This window comes from Haliotis rubra, unplaced genomic scaffold (genome assembly GCF_003918875.1).
Source record: "Haliotis rubra isolate DU_JTF1 unplaced genomic scaffold, ASM391887v1 Scf149, whole genome shotgun sequence".
Taxonomy (NCBI): domain Eukaryota; kingdom Metazoa; phylum Mollusca; class Gastropoda; order Lepetellida; family Haliotidae; genus Haliotis; species Haliotis rubra.
Window position 1 is genome coordinate 1170507 of NW_025765436.1, and position 26360 is coordinate 1196866.

The following is a 26360-nucleotide window of genomic DNA, read 5'->3' on the forward strand; positions in this document are numbered from 1 at the left end:
TTATTCTATAGAAAACACTGTCAATTTAACAGTTGAAAGTTGTTGTTGACATTGAATTGCAATAAGTTCAAATTGATCACAGTCCGTCAAATGGAGATACCCCTGAACGCGAAAAGTGACAGTCTCTTTTGTAGCGCGTATAGCCACCTTGAGCTTGCACACAGGCCGTGCAACGTGGCCTCATTGAGTTCACTAGAGTCTGAAAGACTGCCTGAGGCAACTGGTTCCGCTCAAACACCAATCTGTATTCCAATTGTGCAAGTGTGAGTGGCTGTCTACCTGCCCCAATCCTCCGTCCAATTTCGTCCCAGAATGTTCAAAGGGAGCCATATCCGGGAAAGAGATGGCCATGGAAAAACGTTAACATTGTTCTGAGCCAGATGATCCATCAACACCCTTGCTGTGTGAGGGCTGCTGGCGTTGTTGACGTTGTCAAAACTGGCCCCACAAATGGCCGTCCGCAGTGGATTCCAGCAGCCCGAAGACGGCGCCTAATCGTATCCCTGGACACTGCTCCACTTGACCCTAGAACTAAGGCTGCTGTTACTGTTTCTGTTTGAGTTCAGTTCTTTAGATGAGTGACCCGGATGAACCGATCTTGCATATGAGTTGTCACTCGTTGTCGTCCGGTACGGGGACGATCAGCAGCAACCCCGGTTTGCTGATTACGTTGAGCAAGTCATGTAGTGTGGTAAGATGACAGCCCAATTGTCTAGCTACAGCGGTTGCAGAGCTACCTCCGTGTAACTTTCCAATGGCCACTCTCCTCTGCTCAGTCGTTAGTCTAGGCATCGTTTGTGTGGCGTGTACACCTCCTAGCATCAATACTGAACTGTTGTTTGACACAAACCTTTATAAAGAATACCTCAGAGTGAAATGCATGCTTTCCATCCAGAACCGTCAATGCACGTGCTAAAATTATGGTTTTGCTGCACTGTTGGTGTGTTTGTGCGAATGGTTCGTATGGACGTCAAATTGCACGACATCTCATCTGGGATCATTACGTCACTTTACCATGAACGTTCCATAAACATGAACGCTTACCTACATGAAATTTCATTTTTTCGAAACTTGCGTTTCTTTTGCTGTTCAGTATAGTTCATTTAGACAGAACGTTTTAGACAAGCAATTAGTTATTAGATCCATGCTCTTGTAACAGCCTAGCATTCCTACAGATAATAGCATCCTAGTGTACACTATACAAGATAGAATAGTCAAGATAGTCCAGTATCATCATCATCATCATCATACAGGCACCCATCAGATTATAGAACCTTGATACAGTGTGTATCATGATACATAGATGGCATTATGTACCAGCTTATGAGATACCTGTCAGTCCATACACCAATGTATTACACACAGGCATAAGCATTGTAGGGCAACATGATACTCTTTTGTTTCCTATTTACTTTCTACCTGCAAAACGACAATGGTATTTGCCAGTCATATTGTACACGGAATATATAACTTGTACGCATAATTTATAAGGTCTCATTGTTCTAAAGATAGCTATTGCTTGGTCTTTCTAGTGAAAGTGTATATAAAATCAGACTGTCAAAGTTGAAAATCAGTAAGGAAATAGGAGACTAGAGGACAGACTGAGGCTGTGTATCAAGACACACAAAGGGATCATAATGGTATCATAATCAGAATATTTATCATTTTGGCAGAAACAAATAATTCTATTTAACTTGAAAAGGAGCTCCAGTGAAATGGGAGATTAAGAGATTCTGAACTAGAGGAGAATCTAGACATGGTTCATTTAGGGTCTTTGCTTTGTAGAAAGGGCGGGGCAGAAATTAACATAATGAGGTTACAGTTTTTGAGATGATTGAGGATCATTGTATCAATGTCCGAAAATAGGCACCTGAAAATAGGTTAAGCTCCAAACCTTCCGTATTGCAATGGTTGCCATGGAAATCGATACAATAGATTATTAAACATAATTAATTGAAGTTTCTCCATTTGAGAATGTTAGTTTAAAACAAGAACACATGTGTTATGCCTAAACAATTAATACAGGACATTATTCCAAGAAAGCGGTTGTTTTATAAAGAAATATGTAGTTGGTGCTGCTTAACATTTTTCTAGCAGTATAAACAAAGACCTGACCAACATGGGTTGCGATGCTTGATTCATATGACCCTTTTTCTGTAGCATGCATCACCAACAGCTCTCGTGACAGATCGGACCACCATCATGGACCCACTAGCCATCATACATAGTCATCATCATCATCATCACTATCATGCACTATCCATACTATCCTTGTAGACACAGCGTGTTCGGAGGAGCGATGAGGATATCTTGCCCTTCCTATCCCCTCGCTCTAGCCGGCCCCAGTCAGGGCCCTCACCACGCCCCCGCCGCCACCGCTCGGCAAAGTACCGGCCTATCAGTGCACCCTCTAACATGCCAGATACTAACTCCTCAGTGTACGAATCCGTTGATGAGGATGGGGACGTGAGTTTTCGTAACATTTTCACGTTGTGCAATGCTGTGCTATTCACTGAAGTAGTTACTGCTAATTTGGCTAGTTTAATGCTGATTGGAACTTACTGATTTGAAAAAAACATGAAATGTATAGTTTGAATAGATCAGTAGTGGATATGTGATATTGCTACAGCCACGGCAAGTATCATTGTAAATATTATTGATAATATCAGAAGAAAATGTCATCTGTTAAAATGTAATCATGTTGATAGATGTCACAAATTTGGTGTGTATTGTTAAAAGTCCTGTTTTAATCATTCCTTTTTTCGATGTTCATAATTGAAAGAGAATCACATATTTACATCCGAAATAATTTAGATTTGTGATGTCAAAATATTAATTTATTGACTGAAATATGGATCCAGTAATCCATTATTGTTGGGTTAATATACCGGGTAATGAGCACAGAAACATTTCATTGATGAACACTTACTAAAAGGCTTTCTTCAAATTCATTTACATCCTCTATGTAGGTGATCTATGTTGATGACGACGGCAACACTATCGACATGTCGGACTGTGAACAAGGTGTTGTACGATCTGGACGTAGCAGAACTCCTCGCAACAGGGAGGAGGTGGATACCAGACACCTCTACTCTGTAAGGAATTCGTCTTGCTTTGCTGTATTTATCTGGACATAACATGAGTATTATGATGACTCCATCACAAAGCATAACATACCCTGGAATCTTTGGATGGTGTTAGTGATTTAAGGGGAAAACACCCTTTTGGATGTTAGTTTATAAAGAAATATTTTTGGGACTGATATTCATGTTTCTCTTGAAACTAGATTCCATTTTGGAAAACTTAATGAATAACAGTAATTTATTTATTTGCATGAATAGCCCTATCAATGTTTACATTCCTAATTGTGGTGGTATTCTTGATTTTCTGCCACCGTTTGGTGATCATCTGACAAAGGCCACATTATGGACAAAATGGCTAATGTCAGATTCATTGTGGAGTACATCAGGGTGACATAGCGAAGAGGATACATAGATCATATTACCCTGCTGTCCAGCTAGTTATTGACAGAGAATGTCAATCTCTGCACATGGGTTGCGATGTCTTTCCATGTCTGCTACAGGATGGTGGTCTTTCTGGAACTACTTCATGTCCTTTGTCATGTTTTAAGGAACGGGGGGGATTGTAGGAGATTTCACGGATCATAAATACGGACCATTCCTTTGGTGCGAAATGCGTGAATTAATTTTTGTATTAACATGGGCAGTATTTCAGACATATTGTGACTAAAACTACATTAATAATATTGGGTTTTTAAGCTATAAAACCTGTGTAAAATTACCACGGATGGTTAAAGATATCATGTGACATGTACGCTGTTCACTTCTTCTTTCAGCTGAACCCTCTTGCCCTGCGGCGTTACGCTAATGCCCTGGCTAAGGTGGAGCAGGTTAACACCTTGGCTTCCCCATATCTGATTCCACAGATACCAATACCCCCCTCGTCCCCCCGTACTGGCACCGCCCGACATCGCAGTGCTGGAAACAGGGGGCGTTCTACCAGCAGTGACAAGTCACCAAAACGGAGTGTATGTTTTGCTTCATACTTGGAATTACATTATATTGAAGAAAATGTTGTTATAATATTTCAACAAATTTCATATATTTTTTTTAAATGTGTACTGTTTGATTGGCTATGTGTTTTATCATGTTTTCAGATTGTTCATTTTCTTTGACATTAGCTGATTGTACTGGTAACTGTTTTTCAAATTTGGTAATGGTGCTGATGTTGTTGCTGATGTTGTTGTTGATGTTGCAGCCTGGGGTTGATCTCCACCGGAGAGAGCAACCGATGAGACACCAGGGGGACGTCCACTCTAACTGTGTGATGACCATGAAGTTCCATGGCTGGGCCCTCAAACTGGCTCGGGAGAGAACCGACAACCGACAAAATGTCACTGTGGAGCAGCAGCATTGTGGGGGCAACACCCTGACTGTGTTCAAGGGACTCATAGAGCCAGGAAGTGAGTATTACAGAGCCCGAGCCAGGAAGTGGATATCAGGGACCTCATTGAGCCAGGAGTGACTATTAGAGTCTCATTGAGCCAGGGTGTGAATATATGGGTCTTGTTTGGCTAGTAATGAGAATAAGAGTCTGGATCTTAGGGACCTCTTTGAGCCAGGAAGGAAGTATTATTAGGGACCTCATTGAGACAGGAAGTATTATTGGGGACCTCATTGAGACAGGAAAGTATTATTGGGGACCTCATTGAACCATGAAGTATTATTAGGGACCTCATTGAGACAGGAAGTATTATTGGGGACCTCATTGAGACAGGAAGTATTATTAGGGACCTCATTGAGCCAGGAAGTATTATTGGGGACCTCATTGAGCCAGGAAGTATTATTGGGGACCTCATTGAGCCATTGAGCCAGTAAGTATTATTGGGGACCTCATTGAGCCAGGAAGCCAGGAAGTATTATTAGGGGACCTCATTGAGCCAGGAAGTATTATTAGGGACCTCATTGAGACAGGAAGTATTATTGGGGACCTCATTGAGACAGGAAGTATTATTGGGGACCTCATTGAGCCAGGAAGTATTATTGGGACCTCATTGAGCCAGGAAGTATTATTGGGGACCTCATTGAGCCAGGAAGTATTATTAGGGACCTCATTGAGACAGGAAGTATTATTGGGGACCTCATTGAGCCAGGAAGTATTATTGGGGACCTCATTGAGCCAGGAAGTATTATTGGGGACCTCATTGAGCCAGGAAGTATTATTGGGGACCTCATTGAGCCAGGAAGTATTATTGGGGACCTCATTGAGCCAGGAAGTATTATTGGGGACCTCATTGAGCCAGGAAGTATTATTGGGACCTCATTGAGCCAGGAAGTATTATTGGGGACCTCATTGAGCCAGGAAGTATTATTAGGGACCTCATTGAGCCAGGAAGTATTATTGGGGACCTCATTGAGCCAGGAAGTATTATTGGGGACCTCATTGAAGCCAGGAAGTATTATTAGGGACCTCATTGGAGCCAAGTATTATTAGGGACCTCATTGAGCCAGGAAGTATTATTAGGGACCTCATTGAGCCAGGAAGTATTATTGGGGACCTCATTGAGCCAGGAAGCAAGTATTAAGTATTGGGGACCTCATTGAGCCAGGAAGTATTATTGGGGACCTCATTGAGGGGAAGTATTATTGAGGACCTCATTGAGACAGGAAGTATTATTAGGGACCTCATTGAGCCAGGAAGTATTATTGGGGACCTCATTGAGACAGGAAGTATTATTGGGGACCTCATTGAGCCAGGAAGTATTATTGGGACCTCATTGAGCCAGGAAGTATTATTGGGGACCTCATTGAGCCAGGAAGTATTATTAGGGACCCATTATTAGGGACCTCATTGATTGAGACCTCAGAGCCAGGAAGTATTATTCTCATTACTTGAGGGACCTCATTGAGCCCTTGAGCAGGAAGTATTATTGGGGACCTCATTGAGGGAAGTATTATTGGAACCTCATTGAGACAGGAAGTATTATTGGGGACCTCATTGAGACAGGAAGTATTATTAGGGACCTCATTGAGACAGGAAGTATTATTAGGGACCTCATTGAGACAGGAAGTATTATTGGGGACCTCATTGAGCCAGGAAGTATTATTGGGGACCTCATTGAGCCAGGAGTACATTATAAGGGTTTCATTGAGCCAGGGTTATACACGTCTCATTGGGCTAGAAATGAGTGTAAGGGGGCTAATCAGCCAGGAAGTGAATATAAGTGTCTTGTTGAGCTCAGAAGTGTGTATAGGTCCATCACAGAGCTAAGAAGTGAGTATGGGAGACTTATCAAGAACAAGAAGATAATGTAGGCATCTCACTGAGTCACAAAAGTGAGTTAAGGGCGGCAACCAGAGGATATAAAGAGGGTCACTGAAAGCACTTGTAGAACATTTAAAGTAGCAAGTTTGTGTTTAATTAACAAAATGTGTAGACTTGCGTAACACTTAGTGCTTGTCTCCAGGTACGTTCAGCTTCACCTCAAAGCGTCATCGGGGCTACCCCTTCAGCCTGACACTGTATGTAGATGGTCGACAAGATGCAAGGGTTAGCACGTGTTGCGAGTTTGGCCACTCCAAGAAAGTCCGACTGGGAGCCAAGCAAGGTCACTTCAGCTTTGTTGGCATCAAGGGAATGAATCCTTGCTACAAGTGAGTGTTGTTGTAACTTGCAGTTTTCAAAATCCTCATGAATGTTCCTTGATGAATTATTCTTTTGTGAGATTTGGACTGCTTATTTGACTGCTGTGTTCCTTGACTATGTGTCTACCTTTTTCAAAAAGAAAGTTATAAGTATATTGAGATGATTGACAAAAGGGCAGAGAGAGTAGAAATGCTATCGAAGTGGGAATTCATCCTTTCAGTCCTCATGGGTGTTAGATAGAGCTTATCACTACAGATTTAGACATCCATTAAGATTTGACAAGTGCATTTGCTGGACACAAAACGTTGTTTCCTGTACACATACGGATTTTGAATTTATGCAAATAAGGTCAACAATGTTTAGTTCCAAATGAAATAAGCTGTACATGTGTTAATAATTAGAAACATCAAAATGATATATTTACATATAACTCATATATGATGTTCTGGGATACAACAATTGTCAAGCTAAGGGTATCCATGGTTACAGGCTGTAGCCATCTATCCTGTGGCAATCTTGCTTATTTCAACTCCTTTTAATCCAGTTAAAGTAGCAGGCACCCATCACAAATTTCACATGTTTTCAAGTGATTTACATTGACCATTTATTGTCCCTTTATAATATACTGAGGGAAACAAATAAGGGAACACATGAAAGTACAAGTGTCCCTTAATACTTTTCTAGGTTTCTTCACAAGCTTTGTATTGTACTGTAGGTGAAAACTCTGAGAATAAATACAGGAACACTGCTGTGAAGTGGTGTTCCCTTATTTGTTTCCCTCGGTACATACAAAGCAGTGGTTGGGTCCATGTTTTGATAGACGGACATGACTGTTTCAGGTGCCAGGTTCAGAAGGGGCTGGTTGGGGGCAAGGCTCCACCCAAGAAGGTGAAAATGCCACCCAGCAACCCTGGGGAGGAGGTGATTGTTGTGAAAACCACGGAGGTACCCCCCAAGGAGACCGAGAATGCTAAACAGTCAGATGAGGAGGAAACAGGTAGGTTATTGGTTGCTGGGATCTAGTGCTGGATATCTGCTGGAATTGTGGGTCATAAAATGTCATGTGATATCTGTGGAGTCATGACATCTCATGTGAGGTTGTGGGGTTATGACACATTATGCATGAAGGGATGGGGTTTTAGCATGATTGGTGTGTTTAATGTTAAGGTGATGGGATCATATCATGTGTGCAAGTGGGTTGTTTGGACATGTCATGTGAGGTTGTGGGGTTATGAAATGTCATGAGATATCTAAGGAGTCATGACATCCCGTATGAGGATGTGAGATCATGACATGTTATTTGTGATGGTGTAGGCTTTTAGCATGTGAGGTATGTGTAGTATGAATGTGTTATGATGTGGGGTCATGACATGTGTTAGGATGGGAGGTCATGACATGTGTTAGGATGGGAGGTCATGACATGTTAGGATGGGAGGTCATGACATGTGTTAGGATGTGGGGTCATGCCATGTGTTATGATGTGGGGTCATGACATGTGTTAGGATGGGAGGTCATGACATGTGTTAAGATGGGAGTTCATGACATGTGTTAAGATGGGAGGTCATGTCATGACATGTGTTAGGATGGGAGGTCATAGCGTGGGATGGGAGGTCATGACGTGTGTTAAGATGGGATTCATGACATGTTAGGACAGGAGGTCATGACATGAAGATGTCATGATGTGTTAGGATGGGAGGTCATGACATGTGTTAGGATGGGAGGTCATGACATGTGTTAAGATGGGAGGTCATCATGATGGGAGGTTAGGATATGGGAGGTCATGACATGTGTTAAGATGTGTTAGGGACGACATGTGTTTGGATGTGGGGGCATTGTATGTGTTAGGATGTAGGGTCATGACATGTGTTAGGATATGTCACGACATGTGTTAGGATGTCATGACATGTGTTATGGACATGTGTTAGGATGACATGTGTTTAGGATGTAGGATCATGATATGTGTTAGGATGTCATGACATGTGTTATGTGTCCACGACATGTGTTAGGGGAGGTCATTATGTGTTAGGATGGGTGGTCATGACATGGGATGGGGAGGTCATGAGCCAGAGGTCATGACATGTGTTAAGATGGGAGGTCATGATGTGTTAGGATGGGAGGTCATGACATGTGTTAAGATGGAGGGTCATGACATGTGTTAAGATGGGTGAGTCATTATGTGTTAGGATGGGAGGTCATGACATGTGTTGGAGGATGTATGACATGTGTCATGACATAATGTGTGTGTGTCATGATATGTGTTAGGATGTAGGAGTCATGACATGTGTTAGGATGTGTGGAGTCCACGACATGTGTTTGGATGTGGGGGCATGACATGTGTTAGGATGAGGATGTAGGGTCATGACATGTGTTAGGATGTGAGGAGTCCACATGTGTTAGGATGGCATCAAAGTCATGACATGTGTTAGGATGTAGGGTCATGACATAATGTTAGGATGTAAATGGTCATGACATGTGTTAGGATGTGGGAAATGACATGTGTTAGGATGTAGAGTCATGACATGTGTTAGGATGTGGGGTCATGACATGTGTTAGGATGCATAGGGTCATGATTATGTGTTAGGATGTGGTGGTCATGACATGTGTTAGGATGTAGGAGTCATAACGTGTTTAGGATGGAGGGTCATGACATGTGTTAGGATGTAGGAGAGGTCATGACATGTTAGGATAGGAGGTCATGACATGTGTTAAGATGGGAGGATCATGGACATGTGTTAGGATGGGAGGTCATGACATGTGTTAGGATGGGAGAAATGACATGCGTGTTAGGATGGGAGGTCATGACATGTGTTAGGATGACATGACATATTTAGGTTATGTGTTAGGATGGAGGTCATGACATGTGTTAGGATGTGTGACATGTGTTAGGATGTAGGGTCATGCGACATGTGTTAGGATGTGGGGTCATGACATGTGTTAGGATGTGGGGTCATGACATGTGTTAGGATGTGGGGTCATGACATGTGTTAGGATGTAGGATCATGACATGTGTTAGGATGTGGGGTCATGACATGTGTTAGGATGTGCGGGTCACGACATGTGTTAGGATGTGGGGTCATGACATGTGTTAGGATGTGGGGTCATGACATGTGTTAGGATGTGTTAGGGTCATGACATGTGTTAGGATGTCATGGGGATCATGACATGTGTTAGGATGTGTTAGGATGTAGGGATCATGACATGTGTTAGGATGTGGGTCATGACATGTGTTAGGATGTAGGATGGACATGTGTTAGGATGTAGGATCATGACATGTGTTAGGATGTGGGGTCATGACATGTGTTAGGATGTGTGGAGGTCCATGACATGTGTTAGGATGTAGGGTCATGACATGTGTTTAGGATGTAGGGTCATGACATGTGTTAGGATGACAGGGTCATGACATGTGTTAGGATGTAGGGTCATGACATGTGTTAGGATGTAGGATCATGACATGTGTTAGGATGTAGGGTCATGACATGTGTTAGGATGTAGGGTCATGACATGTGTTAGGATGTAGGGTCATGACATGTGTTAGGATGTGGGATCATGACATGTGTTAGGATGTAGGGTCATGACATGTGTTAGGATGTAGGATCATGACATGTGTTAGGATGTAGGATCATGACATGTGTTAGGATGTAGGGTCATGACATGTGTTAGGATGTAGGGTCATGACATGTGTTAGGATGTAGGGTCATGACATGTGTTAGGATGTAGGGTCATGACATGTGTTAGGATGTAGGGTCATGACATGTGTTAGGATGTAGGGTCATGACATGTGTTAGGATGTAGGGTCATGACATGTGTTAGGATGTAGGGTCATGACATGTGTTAGGATGTAGGGGTCATGACATGTGTTAGGATGTGGGGGCCATGACATGTGTTAGGATGTGGGGTCATTAGGTGTCGTTTGTGAGGAGATTGTGTCAATTCATGTCATGTGGTGTCATAGTATACCATGTGTGAGGATGAGGGGTCATGGCATGTCATGTGTGAAGATATGGAGTCATGGTATGTCACCGTATGTATGGGATCAGAGTGTATGGGTTCATCACATGTCTTTGTGAGGGCGTGGGTTCATGGTGTGATGGTCTGGGGGCATGACACTGACTTGAGTCAAAAATAACCTCCACGGAAACAGCATATTTCTATACAGTAACTGACAGAGCAGATTATGTTTACGTGTCTGTATTTCAGTGTGATGAGTTGGAATAGCTTCATGTATTGTGCAATGTTGATGTTGTGGCCATTTCAGCCCATGACCAAATCTTGATTCCTGTGGAGGTAGATGGCGATGAGGCACCGAACAATAATGCGGGTATAACTCAGCTTGCTGTGTTTTGGTGTGCTGTTTCCTCACATTGTGTTCCTGGGTTATGTTCTCAGTGTTCCTGTAACTCAAGCATGATGAGACTGTTTGTTTCTAGTTCTGTACATATCCCCCGTTCCACATGACCACTTAGCATCACTGAAACACCTCCTCAATATTATACATTCATATTCATGTCATTGATGTTAATCTTTATTCTTTTTGAGAAATTTCATGTTTTTTGTATAAATTACTTTGAATGAAGTAGAAAAAGACTTTAAAAACACAATCAGGATCGCTAAGAGAAATTTTAGAATGTTTAATTAAAATAAATAAATTTATTTCATCGTTATATTAAAAACATTAAGATAAAAACAGTCCTCATGTTATTCCAGTGTTTACACAGTTACACTATTTATCCAGCACTAGACAATGTGAGATATAACAGCACAAATACTGATGTTTTATCAGCTCAGGCATTTTAATTTTTATTTCTTGACTTTTTATAATGGTCTGCTCATTTATCAAATAGTCCAAAAATGGTTTCAGCATAATTGTTAACATGCATTTCTTATTTCATTGCTTATAAATCATTAGTCCAGCTTTAATTCAATTAACTTAAACAGAGGGGTTTAGGAATAAGGTTAAGAACTATTAAGTCTAGGGTTTTTAACACTATTATGTCCAGAAAGACAAAGTTCATGCATTTTCATAAGATATGATGGTTTTTCATTAAAGAGATTAGAAATAATCAGTAATTTGTTTGAATCATTTTATTAATCATGCAATTTAAATGTAATTTGAGGTGCTTTTTGTAATGGAGAGGCAGTGATTTTATGGATCACTAGATATACATATTCCAATTCCTTCTTTATGGTGTTATAAGTACAAAGCTGTAATAAGTATAGCTTTCCATGTTAAGCCTCATTTCCAGGTGTTTTAAATCATTGTTTGATATTGCAGTGAAGGCATTACTTCAATAGATGCATAGAAACTCAGTCAGTCAGTCAATAGATGCATAGTAAAGCTTACAAATAGTTATTTCAGTATGTATGTATTTATGTTAGTATTATGCTTTCAGTTCAATTGTACAGATAACATAAGCCCAAAAGTTACTTGATATTACTGCCATATAGCTGGAATATTGCAGAATGCAGCGTTAAAGAACCAACCAACCACTTGATATTATGTTCAGTCTCATGAAAATCAAAACAGGTTGCTGCTGCTACACAAAGATATAAGATAATCCCATTACAGATCTCAACAGGATGACTTTTACAAATGTTGACACACCAGTGAAATGATTAGCACAAAGTTATCTGCAGTCAGACTATAATACATCAGCTTTTTCTAGCTTGATGGTCAAAACTGAACACATGTCCAATATTAGGCTGAGATTGTACAAAGCCTCTTCTATTTCAAATGTTTTTCCCCTTGAAGTGAGAGATCATGTTTTGTATGGAATCAGTCATAGTGATTACATTGGCGGATCCAGAGGGAGGGTTCAGGGGTTCGAATCCCCAATTTTGAGAATGACTTAAGACCACATTAAGGATTTTTTTTTCGTTGGTTGAGCCAATTGGGGTTCAGGGGTTCGAACCCACTGAACCCCCCTCTTTCAAAATTCCTGGATCCGCCCATGGATTAGTTGTTCAAATTGCCTGATATTGGGTGGTTGTGTGATTAGAAAAAAGCATTTTAACTTTCACTTTCTCGATCTTGTAAGTGACGCTCTGATTGGCTGTATGAAATTTTGTACTGACATGTCCTGCAATGGCATGTCCTGAGATCAGTGTGCAGTGGTAGAGATGTGATATATTAACGAGATTGTCATTATGTTGGTAATATTATTTTGTTCATTCTTAACACAAACTGGCTTTCACCCAACTCACTAGCTAGTCATGGTACATATAAATGTTAAGGCATTAGGGTGGCATTGTGGTTAAAGTGTTCACTTGTCAGGGTTCTATTCCTCTCATGGTTACAATATATAAAACATGGTTCTGGTGTCCCACTGTGATGTTGCTTGAATATACATGTACCTAATAGCAGCATAAATCCCAACTGAATTTCACCACTAATACATTCACTGGCATGTACTTCCAATGCACGCAAATATACACCACAAAGGTTGAACCCTGCGCACGTAGGCACACAATACAAAGGCATGTCACTCTAGGTAGCACAGGAAATGCATGAATATTTAAATAAACATATAATGATCAGCATGGAGAATTTGAACTAACCAGATATGATGTCATGTTTTGCATGTTACCATGGTCACAGGCTCATCTATGAAACATGAAGGCATTACCGTCACTGTTATTACTGATGTGTAGAAATCATTTATTGACCCCCACTAAACATACAGAAGATATGGAAGCACAGATGTATCATTCTCCAGCGGGGTCTGAATGGCTTCCAGGGAACGATATTGTTTGTAACATTTACAGTGGAAGATTTGTTTACTTGTTATTAAATATGTTAATAAATTTTTAATCCACTTTTCTAGTGAAAGTTTTATACCACTCTGTTAGTGAAAGTTTCATACCAGTCTTCAGTGAAAGTTTTACATCGCTTTTACAGTGAAAGGTTTTTACATTTTTTTCAGTGAAAGGTTTTTACAACTTTTCAGTGAAATGCTTATACTGCTTTTTCAGTGAACGTTTGATACCACCCTTTAGTGAAATTTTAGTTTACCCTTTAGTGAAAGTTTTTTATTACTCTTCAGTGAAAGTTTTATAACAAGTAGCAGCAAGATTCTTGATTACAAACTTGATACCTGCTTGTTTTCCTACATGTCAAGCTTTTCAATCCTTGATTGTATTTAGCTTCCAATTATTATAATGATCTTCTTCACTTTAATCACTGATCAGCATCCTGAAAAAACAAAGGACTTTTTGCGCAGTTGACAACAATGCTTTTCCCTTTTTGTCAAATTATTTTATAAACAAACAGTCATGTACAATGAGACCCTGTTAAACTGGACGGCACAGTTTCATAGAATCTTAATTTCTCTATATATGAAAATTTGAATGGGTCTTTTGTAATTTTGTTGAAAGTATGTTAATTCTCTTGTATTACTATAGTATATCAGTCATGTCATAACTGGTTAACTGTAGTAATATGAAACAACAAGGTTATTTTACTTCGTTTAGTTGCTGAGGTGTTACTGTGGAGGTTTCCAGCAGTGAGTGTCTAGAACAGTTTCCCAACTGCCATTGTCTGGACTAAGGGGGTTTCACTGCACAATGAATGTTGTCTGATACAAGCCTTGTGACACACAATAGATGTTTATGTGGCCATGTTGAAGGTGATTGTTTACCTGTTGCTGATTCCAGATGCTTATGAGTCAGACTTTGAGGATGAAGATGACAGTCCGTCGGGGACGAGCCAGCAGCCTGATGAAGGTAGGACCTTGTAGTATGTAGTGTGGGAAAACAGGAGGAAATAGGGAGGGGACAAGTGTTCTGGGGAAAAAAACAGGTACAAAGTAGGTATAGAGAGGGGTCAGGTAGGAAAGAGTCCAAAGTAATGGGGGTAAGGAGTAAAACAAAGGAACAGAGTGAAAAGGCCAAAAAGTGGAAACATTGAAAATAGTAAGAAATGGGAGAAGAGCAGATTTTACTGAGGTAAATATGTAAAAAGTGGGAAATGTGAGGAAAGTAGAGGGGACAATCAGGTAAAAATGGGAAAAGAGCAGAAAGCATGGGGGAAAAGAGAAAATGATCTTGGGAAAAACTGCTACAAAGGGCTAAGGGATCTGTTGGTCCCAAACAAAAACAAAAAGTAGTAAAACAGGTAGTATGTCAGGGAAAAGGTACAAGGAGGGATAGTATTGGGAAAAGAGTTGATAGTATTGGGGGAAAACAGATGCATTATGGGAACATATATCATATAAAAGTATCCACTCCTGGACATGTTCCTGAACATGCAGTGTACAATAACAGACAAAGGGATGTCATCAGTATATGGAGGAATGAGCCATGATTAGTGTTAATGAAATATATGAGTATTTACTTTGTTTTATGTGTTCTGATTTATCACTGACACCAAATGATGACGGAATGCAGCATGTTACTCACCTTAGTTCAGTGCACAATCAAGAATGTCTGCATTAGTAACATGTCACAGATTCAGGACAGTTAAAGACAGTCATCAAGTCATTCAAAATGGCTCTCGTCACCAGACCAATAGGTGTAATTCACACAAGTCAAAATATGTCGAGCTGAGAATCAATTGTGCCTTGTGTTTTATTTCACGAATAGTTGCCACTTGATGGGTTTTCTTGACGTAGCTGGTATATCACGTCTAGTGCAGTACTAATACTGACAGTCCTGTTATACAGACAGGTGCTGTTTATGTGAAAGAAAACACATACAAGGGATTTAAATCTCATAAAACCCTAAGAGGGAGTGTTCTATCTGACTTATAAACCAAATCTGAGACAACAGTTATTGACAACTGTATGTTTTAAACCAACTTTGCACGAACCTGTACTTGAAAGTTTAATACACCCTTCATAGCCTAGTGGCTCACCTAGTGGCTGGAAATACGAAGGTTGTAAGCTGAATCCACTGAACTAGAAAATCATTTATACCGTGTGCATATAAATCATGGAGATTTTACTTGATTGTTTTATATATTCAGGTTAGTGCAAAAGTTGGGTTTTATGATATATAAATCAATGACCGGACAATGGGATGATGTCACTGGAGGTTTATACATTCATAATCACCTTGTTAAACCAGGAACTAACAATTACAGCTTGACTGTAGAAGATAAAACTTTACACTGAAATTAATCAGCTTTTAGAGGGTTTGTGAGTAACCCATTTCTAGTTAGTTGATTAAACCCAAGAAGTCTTTCATTCAAGAAATTGCTGTTTAGACGACATTACCAAAAAATGTTGATTGCTGAGTCAGCATAGTGGTAATGAAACTTCCTGAAAATAGAAGATGTGTTATAGCTCATTCCCTGGTTCAGTTGCTCAACGCCTCTAATGTGTTTCTTCCAGAGGGCTAGAAGATCCGTACACCAGGGATGAAATCGTAGTTTTCGCAATATAGATTAGATTTTTCTTTAGCTTATATAGCACAAAGCTTAACAGCCTATTCTGCTACACACGATAAAGACAGCTTGTTCTGAAAGAAACATGAAAAAATGGCATTTTTTGAATTTTTTCACAAGACAGAATTTATTGATCTAAATATCTATATTTTTGTTTATATTGAGTAGAAATGTAGTAAGTTTTCTTGTGATTACATCAAATACCTGTAATGTTGACTTTAGCACCCTGTGCTTAACTGGTAGGAGGCACTCTTTGGAATACTTTCACTTGCTAGGAGTCTACTAAGACTCTTTCCAAGATTCGAACACTTGCTAGATCTCTTGGTATCAAAGTTTAGTTTATACTTGTATTACACACACAGTGTTAACTTCTTAGATTTCAAAATTATCATTTGAACAAAGTCAAGAATAATAACACTAATTATTTAAGTTGCATTAACGATTCAATACTCCCATTTTCTGACAAATATTAACGTAAAGCTAGGTTAGAGTAGCATTCATTATTAAACAACAATGGTACCAATTTCAACAATTACAGAATACATCCTGGATATTTAGGTTTGGTATTTTCCCATTCATTGTTATTGATTATGTATATTAGTGAAGATATATTTTGTTTACAAAGCAGCATATTGCACAACAGTTTACAGTAATACTGTTCTAAATGTAATTGTTTTGTTAGAATAATTTTGAACAAAATTTTATTGTTTACATATTACAATTTCAATAGTGATAAAATTGTTATATATCACACTTTGAAATTTGTTATATTATATACATTTCTGTAGACTAGATGGTATCTGACTTACAGGGTAGGAACGCTGCTTTTCAATCATGTGGGACCTTGGCTACTTGGCACTTTTCCTCTTGCTTTCTTCATATAATTAACTGTAATCAAAGATCTTATGATGCGAATGTATTGTTTGCAAGTATTAAAGCTTTGCAAAAATGATGGTGTTTTGTGAACTTTTGAATCATAGGCAAGATTTGAAACTGGATTTATTGACAGTTTTTGTAGTTTTGATTATTTCTTTTAAAGCCAGATTACTAGTCAATACGACCTGGACTTTGTATTTAAACAAAACATATGATGATATAGGCATGAAGCTTTCTAATGGGACTGGGAAACATGTTGAATGTATCTTTTGAAATATTTGTTTTTCAATATGCTATATTTACTCCAGTAGTTGGTGATGGTGTTTATATTGTTCTATATTGACCGGTGTAATGAGGAGTAAAAAGGGGATAATAATGATAACAACAATAATAATAACAGTAATAATAATAATAATGTCTGGTAGCAGCAATATTTATTGTAAACCATTAATTGTATGATATCCTTTTGAGATAATGACTAATTTGATGACGTATACACATACATGTGATTTCCTGTTTCACACATGTTGAAGGCATACTGAAATATTTAAAGCAATGTGCAAGGACTATTTCATAAATAACCCTGCTGTCTTGCATTGTTTCATTAAAATTGTCTTCTGCATTAAAGGTTAACTACCCCAAATAGGAATATTAATCAGTTGATGAATAAACATACCTTGTTAAACAAAGCAGCAAATGTTATCTGGCCTAGAAATGTACTAACTGGCTAGAATCAAAGGATAGTTAGTTGGGAAAGGCTAATTGTGTCTACTTGTTTAGCACAATTTATAGAAGTGGATAACAAAATAGTATTATCCTAAAGGCTAGTATTCATCAAAATACATTGAATCCCAGTAAAATCTTTGTGTGCCATGTTGTGATGTGAGTGGTTGGTATGATGGTACATTGATGTTAACCACAGATGGAGACAGTAAAGTACAGCCTGGTACACCTGTTGATGAAAACAATCAACCCAAACCCTTACCTGGTGATTACTTCACGTTTGTGTGTGACTGTTTGCCATCTTCGTAACACATGGCACATTGATTTGGAACACTGACTAACAAATAACACACAAATATAAATTATCATCTTAGTTTTCTGATTTTTATGTCATTATCATGCCACTCTGTGTGGGTGAGTTTAGTTTTACGCCACACTCAGCAATATTCCTGCTATATGGCGGCGGTCTGTAAATAATTGAGTCTGGACCAGACAATCCAGTGATCAGCATCATGAGCATCAATCTTTGCAATTGGCATATGATGACATGTGTCAACCAAGTTAGTGTGCCTGACCACCCAATCCCGTTAGTCGCCTCTTACGACAAGCATTTCACTCTCTGTGACGATGATGTGAGGGCATCTCTATTCATGGGCGGATCCAGGAATTTTGAAAAGAGGGGGTTCAGGAGGTTCGAACCCCCTGAACCCCCCCATTTTCTCTGCCAACGCAAAAATAAAATCTTCAATGTGATCTTAAGTCATTTTCAAAAGGGGGGTTCAAACCCCCCAAACCCTACCTCTGGATCCGCCGATGTCTATTGTAGGTCACATAAAGTGAACTTTCAGTTAGGTGACATTTGTGGATTCAGTCTCTTCAGTTTCAGATGGTATCACAGCAATAATGACATTACAGATGATTTTACATTTAAGTTATCCTACCAGTGGACAGTATGTCCAGTTTCACATCTGAAGCCCAGGAATGCCTCAATAAGGCCTGCAACTTATTTTCCACTTCTTGAATTAGACTAACATTAGTCTGGCAAAGCATTTTCAACTCCACCAAGCATGATGTTTGTAAATCACTCACAACCACCGCCATGTTTGTCTATGTTCGTCCTTGATGCCAGGCACAAAACACTAACAGGTTTGTTGAACAGGTATTATTATCCGTTGGTGCTCTCTGTGTACATCTCATCCTGAAGGAAACGTAATTGTTTTGATTTCCTTTAATCATTATGGTCAATGTCTTTTCACTCCATTAATCTTGACAGTGAGTATTCAATAAATCTTTACTCTATCTGAAAATAAAACAAACTAAAATTATATGAACCTTTTATTGTTTTACTTACTTAAATGTGAATCAAGATGGTGATGTTATACAGAATGCACTATATTTTGAGAACATTGTCTGACTGACGTTAAGTAAACTCGCACACAATATGCCATATTTTCTAGGAAAGATGAGGGAGTTTCAAATTACACTTTGCTGTGAATTGCCTGCTGTGCTTTGTGTGTTATTATCTTTTGACCATTTTAAAAATTAAACTTTGAACTATTTCTATTGTATTCAAAATGTATGACTGACAGCTTGCTTTGAAGTATTCACATGTGAAACATTCATTGCTTCAAGTGTGGTGTGTAAGTCTTTGATAAATAATGTCAGAGAATGTTCTCACTGGGTTGGTTTATGAAGTTAAACTTATAATAAATGGTAAATGGATTTAAATGCATGGTAATTTTTATTCGTTCCTTTCACAAATCTTCACTAAGCATGTACACAGTTAAAGCTTGACATTTTCTCTTTATCATCTGGTTAAAGTTTTCATTCAGAATTTGTAAATGTTTAATGAGCCATTTTTATGTACAGAAAAGAGTATGCTTGGTTGATAGAGCCAACACATTGATGTTTGTTTCTTTGTAGGGGGAGGCGCCGCCACAGCTCGTACTGATGTGGAGATTGAAGGTCAAGACGCAGATCAGTCAGACCTTTCCCACACAGATGACCACAAGGGAGAATCTCACCAACCTGTAACTAATTTCAGTTTTCGAAATGCAGACCAAAGGGAGATAACTGCTGTAGAAGATAATGGTCAAGAAGAATCAGAAGAAAGTGAATCTGATAGCTCAGATTCAGAAGGATTAGTTAATAAAATGAGAAATAAATACAAGAAAAGCTCTGGGAAGGAGAGCTCTGGAAGGGACAGCTCGAGTAGCTCCAGCTCATCCAGTGATGAAGAATATGAGGCAAAGTCTAGCTCCTCCAGCAGGTCCTCTCACACCTCACACAAAGTGGTCTCCTCCCAGAAGGAAGTTGATGCTGCTGCTGCAGACACTGCTGATGATGTGTCTGACATTGAGACAGATGTAGAGTGGCCTCGGAGGTCAGAGGATGAGATTAAGGATGGTTCAAAACAGAAAGTTAATGATGCCTTACCCCCTAAACCACAGAAACCTTCGAAAAAGATTCAGGGGATTTTATCCCCTAAAAAGCAGAAAACTAATGGTCCTAAGAAGCGGGCATCTTTTAAAGTGGATGATGATGACGATGACCCATCTGATGTTAATGTTGTTGCTCATAGAGATCAGGGAGATGATGGTACAGGGAAGAAGAAGAGGAATAGCAGCATCAGCAAAGAAAAGAACTATGAAATTGGAATTGTGGCTTATGAAGATGGAGTAGAACAAGGGAAAGAACCCTTGGGTCTTCGAGCATCTGATGCAGCTGACAGAAAGAAAGATGATGATCAAACATCAGACATTCCAGAAATTTCAGTGAACAAATCAGGAGTGACATTGTTTTCTGATCGTGTGGATGATGTAGAGCCTTGCCGGGAACATGTCACTGTTGGCTACGAGGAGGAGATGGATGAGAGAGGCACAGAGTCAGATGTTGAAGGAGTGTCAGCAGAAGGTGTTAGTAGAGACCAGGGGACCTCAGGGAGTGAAACATCGGAAGACATGGTGGCTCAGTATGCTGCTCGGCTAAATGAACTGGATGAACGAGCTGGGACTGAAGACCAGGAACTGTCATACAAGAAGAATTTAAACCATGGACAGAGATCTCCTGATGACATTGAAAATAGTTCAAGGGAGAAGATAACTTCAGGGTTGTCTGATGTTGATCAAAGTAATCCTGAAGCAGGAAAAGGACAAGAAGTTGTTCCTCCAGCTGACTTGCCAAAAATTCTCATTGACAGCACAGAAGCTCACATGGCAGCATCAGGACAGATCAGTCAGGAGAGAAAGTTATCTGGAGCTGAAGAAGAACCCAGAAACATGCAGACCACATCAGATGAACAGTACAACAATGTTGAGGTCACACTGGCTGATATCAATTCAAATAACCCCAAGGGTGTGACGAGGAGAGTGAGTGCGGGTGGTGAAAGTCTGTTGTCAGTACCATGCAGTGGCATTGAGAACAAGGATCGTGACGTGTGGACTGGAGGTTCCCATGCTAACCAGGAGGCTGAGGTCATCAGCCCACAAGAGTGTGATGCTAAGATGAAGCCAAGTATAGAGTCATCAAGAGTTGAAGACATGCAGCAGCAGATTCCGATCATCCTGGTGGAGGGAGGATGCCAACCTTCACATGAAAAGGTCCAGGATGAAGAAAGGACAAGGACACAGTCTCCACGTAGAGATAGCATTGATGGTAGTCCAGGAAGGACTTTGTCTCCTGACAGAATTGCTGACACCGGGACAGTATAAGGTTCCTCCTTCTGAAGTCAGGCAATACAGAACTCCTCCTGTTCTTATCAGACATGACAGGATTACGTCTTCTGATACTGAATCAGAAAGGAACTCGTCAGCAGAGGCTGCGGCTGGATCTGTTCCTGATAGGACCTTAACCTCAGAGGACACAGGGCTGTACACACAGGATAAGCCTAGTGTAGCGTTGCTCAGGGAAGAAAGCCAGAGTGTGCCCACCATCATCACTGAACATGTGGATTGAACAATATTTGCACTGCTCAAAAAGACAGGGATTATGCTTCTGAACTTCAGTCTCAACTTTCTGATCTCATCTTTACTTATCTGATATCTTAATGTGATATAACTTTTGTATGATCTTCAAGATGTGATCATATATAACCTTCAGGATTTGATCTTCATGTTACCTTTTTAATGACCATCGTGTTTTGAAACTTCATGACATGATCTTCATCTGGCAATTCAAACCAGCAACAGGTGTTACTTCTATTGAAGGAGACAGATATGGGGAAGGATTGTCATTACCACCTGTTTAATTGTGAAATAGTTTTGAAAGATTCTACTGCTCATATTCTATATTGACTGGTATTAGTGACTTGTTGATGGATTCTGGTGAAGTATGTTTGGCCTCAATGTGTATCCTGCTGTGATTTATTGATATTTCGGTTCAGACTTGTGAAAGGAAGCATTTCTTTTCATTTGGTGTTGCTATCAGTATTTAAGCCTGAACACATTCTTTTCTGTTTAGATTGGTGGAGGATATAGTACAAATGTACTTATGTTGGTATTTTGGAGAACATCACAGGGTGGTAATCCTAGTCATCATACAGTGTTCATCCAGAACCATTATCAGATGTGCTAATCTACTGTTAAATCACATGTGCCTTGATGTTATATCAGTGTAAATTTCTGATGTAGAATACAACATTATTTGCAAACCATTGTTGGCCTGGACCACAGATGGGTTAGAAACATGACCACAGATAGGCATTAAACATTACCACAGGTAGGCATCAAACATTACCACAGGTAGGCATCAAACATTACCACAGATAGGCAGGAAACATGATCACAGATAGGCAAGAAATATAACCACAGATCATCATGTGTATAGACATGGAACTAAATGCAAGCAAATTGTGATAAAAGAATTATTTTGAGGTGTTAATAACATTGTATCAAACTAAGCCATTTTGGGTATTTTAATCAGTGAAATTCAAGTACTCTTTACAAAGCACTAGGTACGGAAAATATGTTTAACAGAACTATAGCTGTTTGTCATGTTTATAATGGTTGTTGTTTCACTTTATTTTATCTTTAATTTTAAGATATTGGTCTCAAACATTCCCTCATTATATTTTAATAATTTATTTCTTGTATATTACCATATATTTATTTGTTTGTTATTGTACATATACATATACACTTGAGTTAAATTAAAGTTGAAATAAACTAATTTTGCCATGAAGTAGTAAGTAATTTTTTTCCTCTTGGAAACTGTTCAGTAGTTTGTGATGGTTATTCTTCTTCAGTTTTGGGTGTAATAAATTCACTCTCACCGATTCCCACGCTAAAAATCAATTTGACAAATATTTACATATCCATCAAATTTATTTGGAACTGTGAGTATAACATTTGCCGAAAAAAATATTTTCCCCAAAATCTTTTTAGAAAGGTGATACTGAAGAGGCCTTACTCTGAAACCACTTGTTGTGATGACATATTGGTCTCTGAAGGTCAGCTCGAGATTACTAATTATAGGTGGATAAACCAGGTACATGTACACAGTTGGGTGTATTGATATTCATGTCCTCAAAGTAACCTAACCACAAGATCTATTCGGACTATACTCTATCAGAACCAATACCTTGAATCAAGCCAGATTCCTGCAAATACAAAGCTGCCAGGAGAAACAGGAGCAGTTCAAGATACAGGATACAGCAAGGCTTTGTTTAGACAGGGACACAAATTATCTGAATGAAGATCATGAGCGTGTGTTATTGTATGGGAGTTAGAATTGCTAAGATGGTTTTAAAAAAGCAACGACCTGTTACAAGAATTATCTTAGTACTACAACTATTGTAAGCTTATGGTAAGTATTGGAGTTAACGATGATCCCAGCATTAAGATCATTGTGTGTAAAGGGTCCTAGACTAACTGTTATATTTAAAGTTTACACACTCTATCCTAAGTCAGTTAAAATGTACATGGAAACTAAAATCACAAATGTGACTGTTCACTTTTCAAATAGTAACTGCTTAGGGGCCACTTGCACAAATCAATGGTAACTCTGACACTTTAACATGTAATGACTTATGATGGTTGTAGCGCTAAGATTGCTTAGTGCAAATGGGACCTGATGTATTGTATACGCTTGAAAAAAGTAGGGGAACTTTATTATTAATTTACGATTGAAAAAATTGGGAGATATAGTGGAGTCAATCAATGTTGATATAATAATTATGAATGTTTTGAGAGTGCATCACCACTTGCACTTCTTTATGACTATAGTTGTTTGTGCAGTAATGGGTGTATGATGTGAAATTTGCATGTGTACAATTTTCATTTTCAAACAAAAAAAGCAGCTAAAAACAAACACTAACAACTGTGTGATGCAAGATGATTGTCAAAATTAATGGTCTATAGTGATTTATCAACCTTCTTGAAAACCGTCAAAATCAAGAATGACACCCCATGCATGTTAATGCGTCGTGCATGTGCATCCCATGCGTTATGTTTAGGTGTTGTGATAAAGAGAAATGGTGGTGTGTTCATAACATGTCTCTCTTTTAAAAGTTTGTTTACAATTCTATACTTCCTATCCAACTTGAAAGTTCAGTTCCCCTACTTTTTTTGAAGAGTATGTTGAAGTCTCATCTATAAGACACATCTTACAGAGATTCATATACATGCTGCTGAGCATACAGCGTACAGACAGACAGTTTATCTGTATGTCCTCATACAGCATGCAGACAGTCTATTTCTATGCTGAGCATACAGTATCAACTGACTATGGAGACAGAATCATCATGCACACTTTCCCACTAATCCGAACAACTTTATGACAAATGTCGTAAAATTGATATTGAGTTCTGCAAAATTGTACATGTTTGGACCTGTCCAAAATGATTGGTCAGCAAGCATCCACAAACAAAGGCACACTCAGAAACTCGCTGCAGGTTATACAGAAGAAAACAAATTTGGTAACAAGCAAATACCTTGTATTAACTTTTAATGTGCAGTAGGTGCTTTAATGCATGAAATACAGTAACACAATACATTGACCTCATGACACCAGGTAAGAGACCTGTTTGTGACTGGTACCTGGAACTGCATTCCTCGGAAGTGATTTTACCGCTATGACTTCTTGTGTCAGAGTTAAGGTTGTGATCTTAGCGCTAAGATCCAGCTTTCTCTTCATCTGCCTACTCATTGAGACCAACTGGCTTGGACTATTTCAAAGGTATATCAGTTGCTATGGAACCAAAATTTAAATAGACTAAATACAACTTGGCACCATTTGTATTGTAAGGGGTGACTGCTAACAAGGTAAGATGTGGAGGGAAGGATGTTGGTCACTTGCATCCACAGTCTTGACAAACATACAGTTCTGGTAATCATGTTTACACAGCAACATTCTTGATTGTGCATCCAGATTAAGAATCCTGTCAGAGATGAAGAAATGACCCAAAATATGAACTATTGGTGAACTGTGAAACCTTGTTAATTGATATACTACTCAAAAGACATTAAGAACACTCATTATTCTATGTGACTATAGTGAAATTACTTTAAAACTGATAAACACATATTGTTCTGACTATAGTTTATCTTTCATGACAAGACAGCTTATACTTTTGTTAAATGTAAAATCAGGTTTTCTTTAACTATTTTAGAAGTATTTCTCCATAGATTGAGTCTATGTGGTGATATTCAACCATAGCATGCAGGATTCACCTGCCATTCTGAGGTAATGTTGGTTATATTCATTTACAGTTCAGGTTAACAAGGCTTCACAGTTGACTAATCCTGATACCTATAGATCTTGTTGGGTAGGGACTGTACAATAATTTGTCGTTATATGTTTCCTTTTTGTGTTCATCATGTGATCTTGCCACTGTAGTGCTCTACCACAAGGACTGGGACAGTCAGGGGAAGCAACAGGAAGCAGTTGATGAGCCAATAGCTGAGGAACAGGAGGAGGAGGAGGACAAACGTCAGATCAGAGGACTTGCCGCCGACTTTGCCGACGATGAGAAAGGGGACGAAAAGAATGCATTTGTTTCAGCTGAAAAATCTGCAAATCCTGATGCAGTGGAGGATTTTGAAGATGACACTTTACGAAAGGTCTGTAAGGGTCAATTCAAAAGAGCCAAAAGGTTACACGTCACGTGTATCATTAGTCTTCCTGAAGATGTAAACGTTACATGTGTTGAAACAACTAAAACAGTGTTTTAAAAGTGAGTTAGTATAGTTTTATGCTTTTCTTTTGCAATATTTCAGCAATATAATAGCTGAGGACAGCACAAATAGGCTTCACAGTTTGTAGTTGGTTTGTTTGTTGTTTAATGCCACATGTTCCTGAAGACAAATTCTAACCCGGATCTTCACGGGTCTTCACAGCATGTAGGGAATCCAAAGCGTCATTCACCTATCTTGCTCATCAAAACATGTTCACTCACTCAGTAACAAATCCAAAGTCTCGGTCCTTGTCAATTTGATGGGAATGTATCATATTCCTGAGGTGACGAAACTTACTACAAATATACCAGTTCATCATTTCTAGAAAGCAATATCAGTGTTATGGGACCCATGAAGAATTGGGTTAGAACTGATCTTCAACATCTCATGCTTTTCATGGGAGGTGACTGACAGGATCAGGTGGTCAGGCCTGATGATTTGGGTGATGTATGTCCTAATATCCCAACTGCTGGATGCTCATGATGTCAATCACTGGATTGTCTGGTCCAGACTTGATTATCTACTTACTCCTATATAGCTGGAAT

At 39.2% G+C, this 26360-nt stretch overlaps 1 protein-coding gene across 2 annotated transcripts in view; it reads left to right on the forward strand.

Moving 5' to 3' along the window:
* Positions 1–26360, forward strand: part of LOC124270011 (glutamate-rich protein 3-like) — a 47040-nt gene that overhangs the window by 7838 nt on the left and 12842 nt on the right. For both annotated transcript variants that reach the window (XM_046705036.1, XM_046705035.1), the window contains 9 exons: positions 2278–2466; positions 2970–3095; positions 3857–4048; positions 4279–4483; positions 6488–6674; positions 7506–7663; positions 10922–10984; positions 14317–14385; positions 25478–25701. In XM_046705036.1, coding sequence (XP_046560992.1) covers positions 2278–2466; positions 2970–3095; positions 3857–4048; positions 4279–4483; positions 6488–6674; positions 7506–7663; positions 10922–10984; positions 14317–14385; positions 25478–25701 — 1413 coding nt within the window. The remainder of the gene's footprint in view (positions 1–2277; positions 2467–2969; positions 3096–3856; positions 4049–4278; positions 4484–6487; positions 6675–7505; positions 7664–10921; positions 10985–14316; positions 14386–25477; positions 25702–26360) is intronic.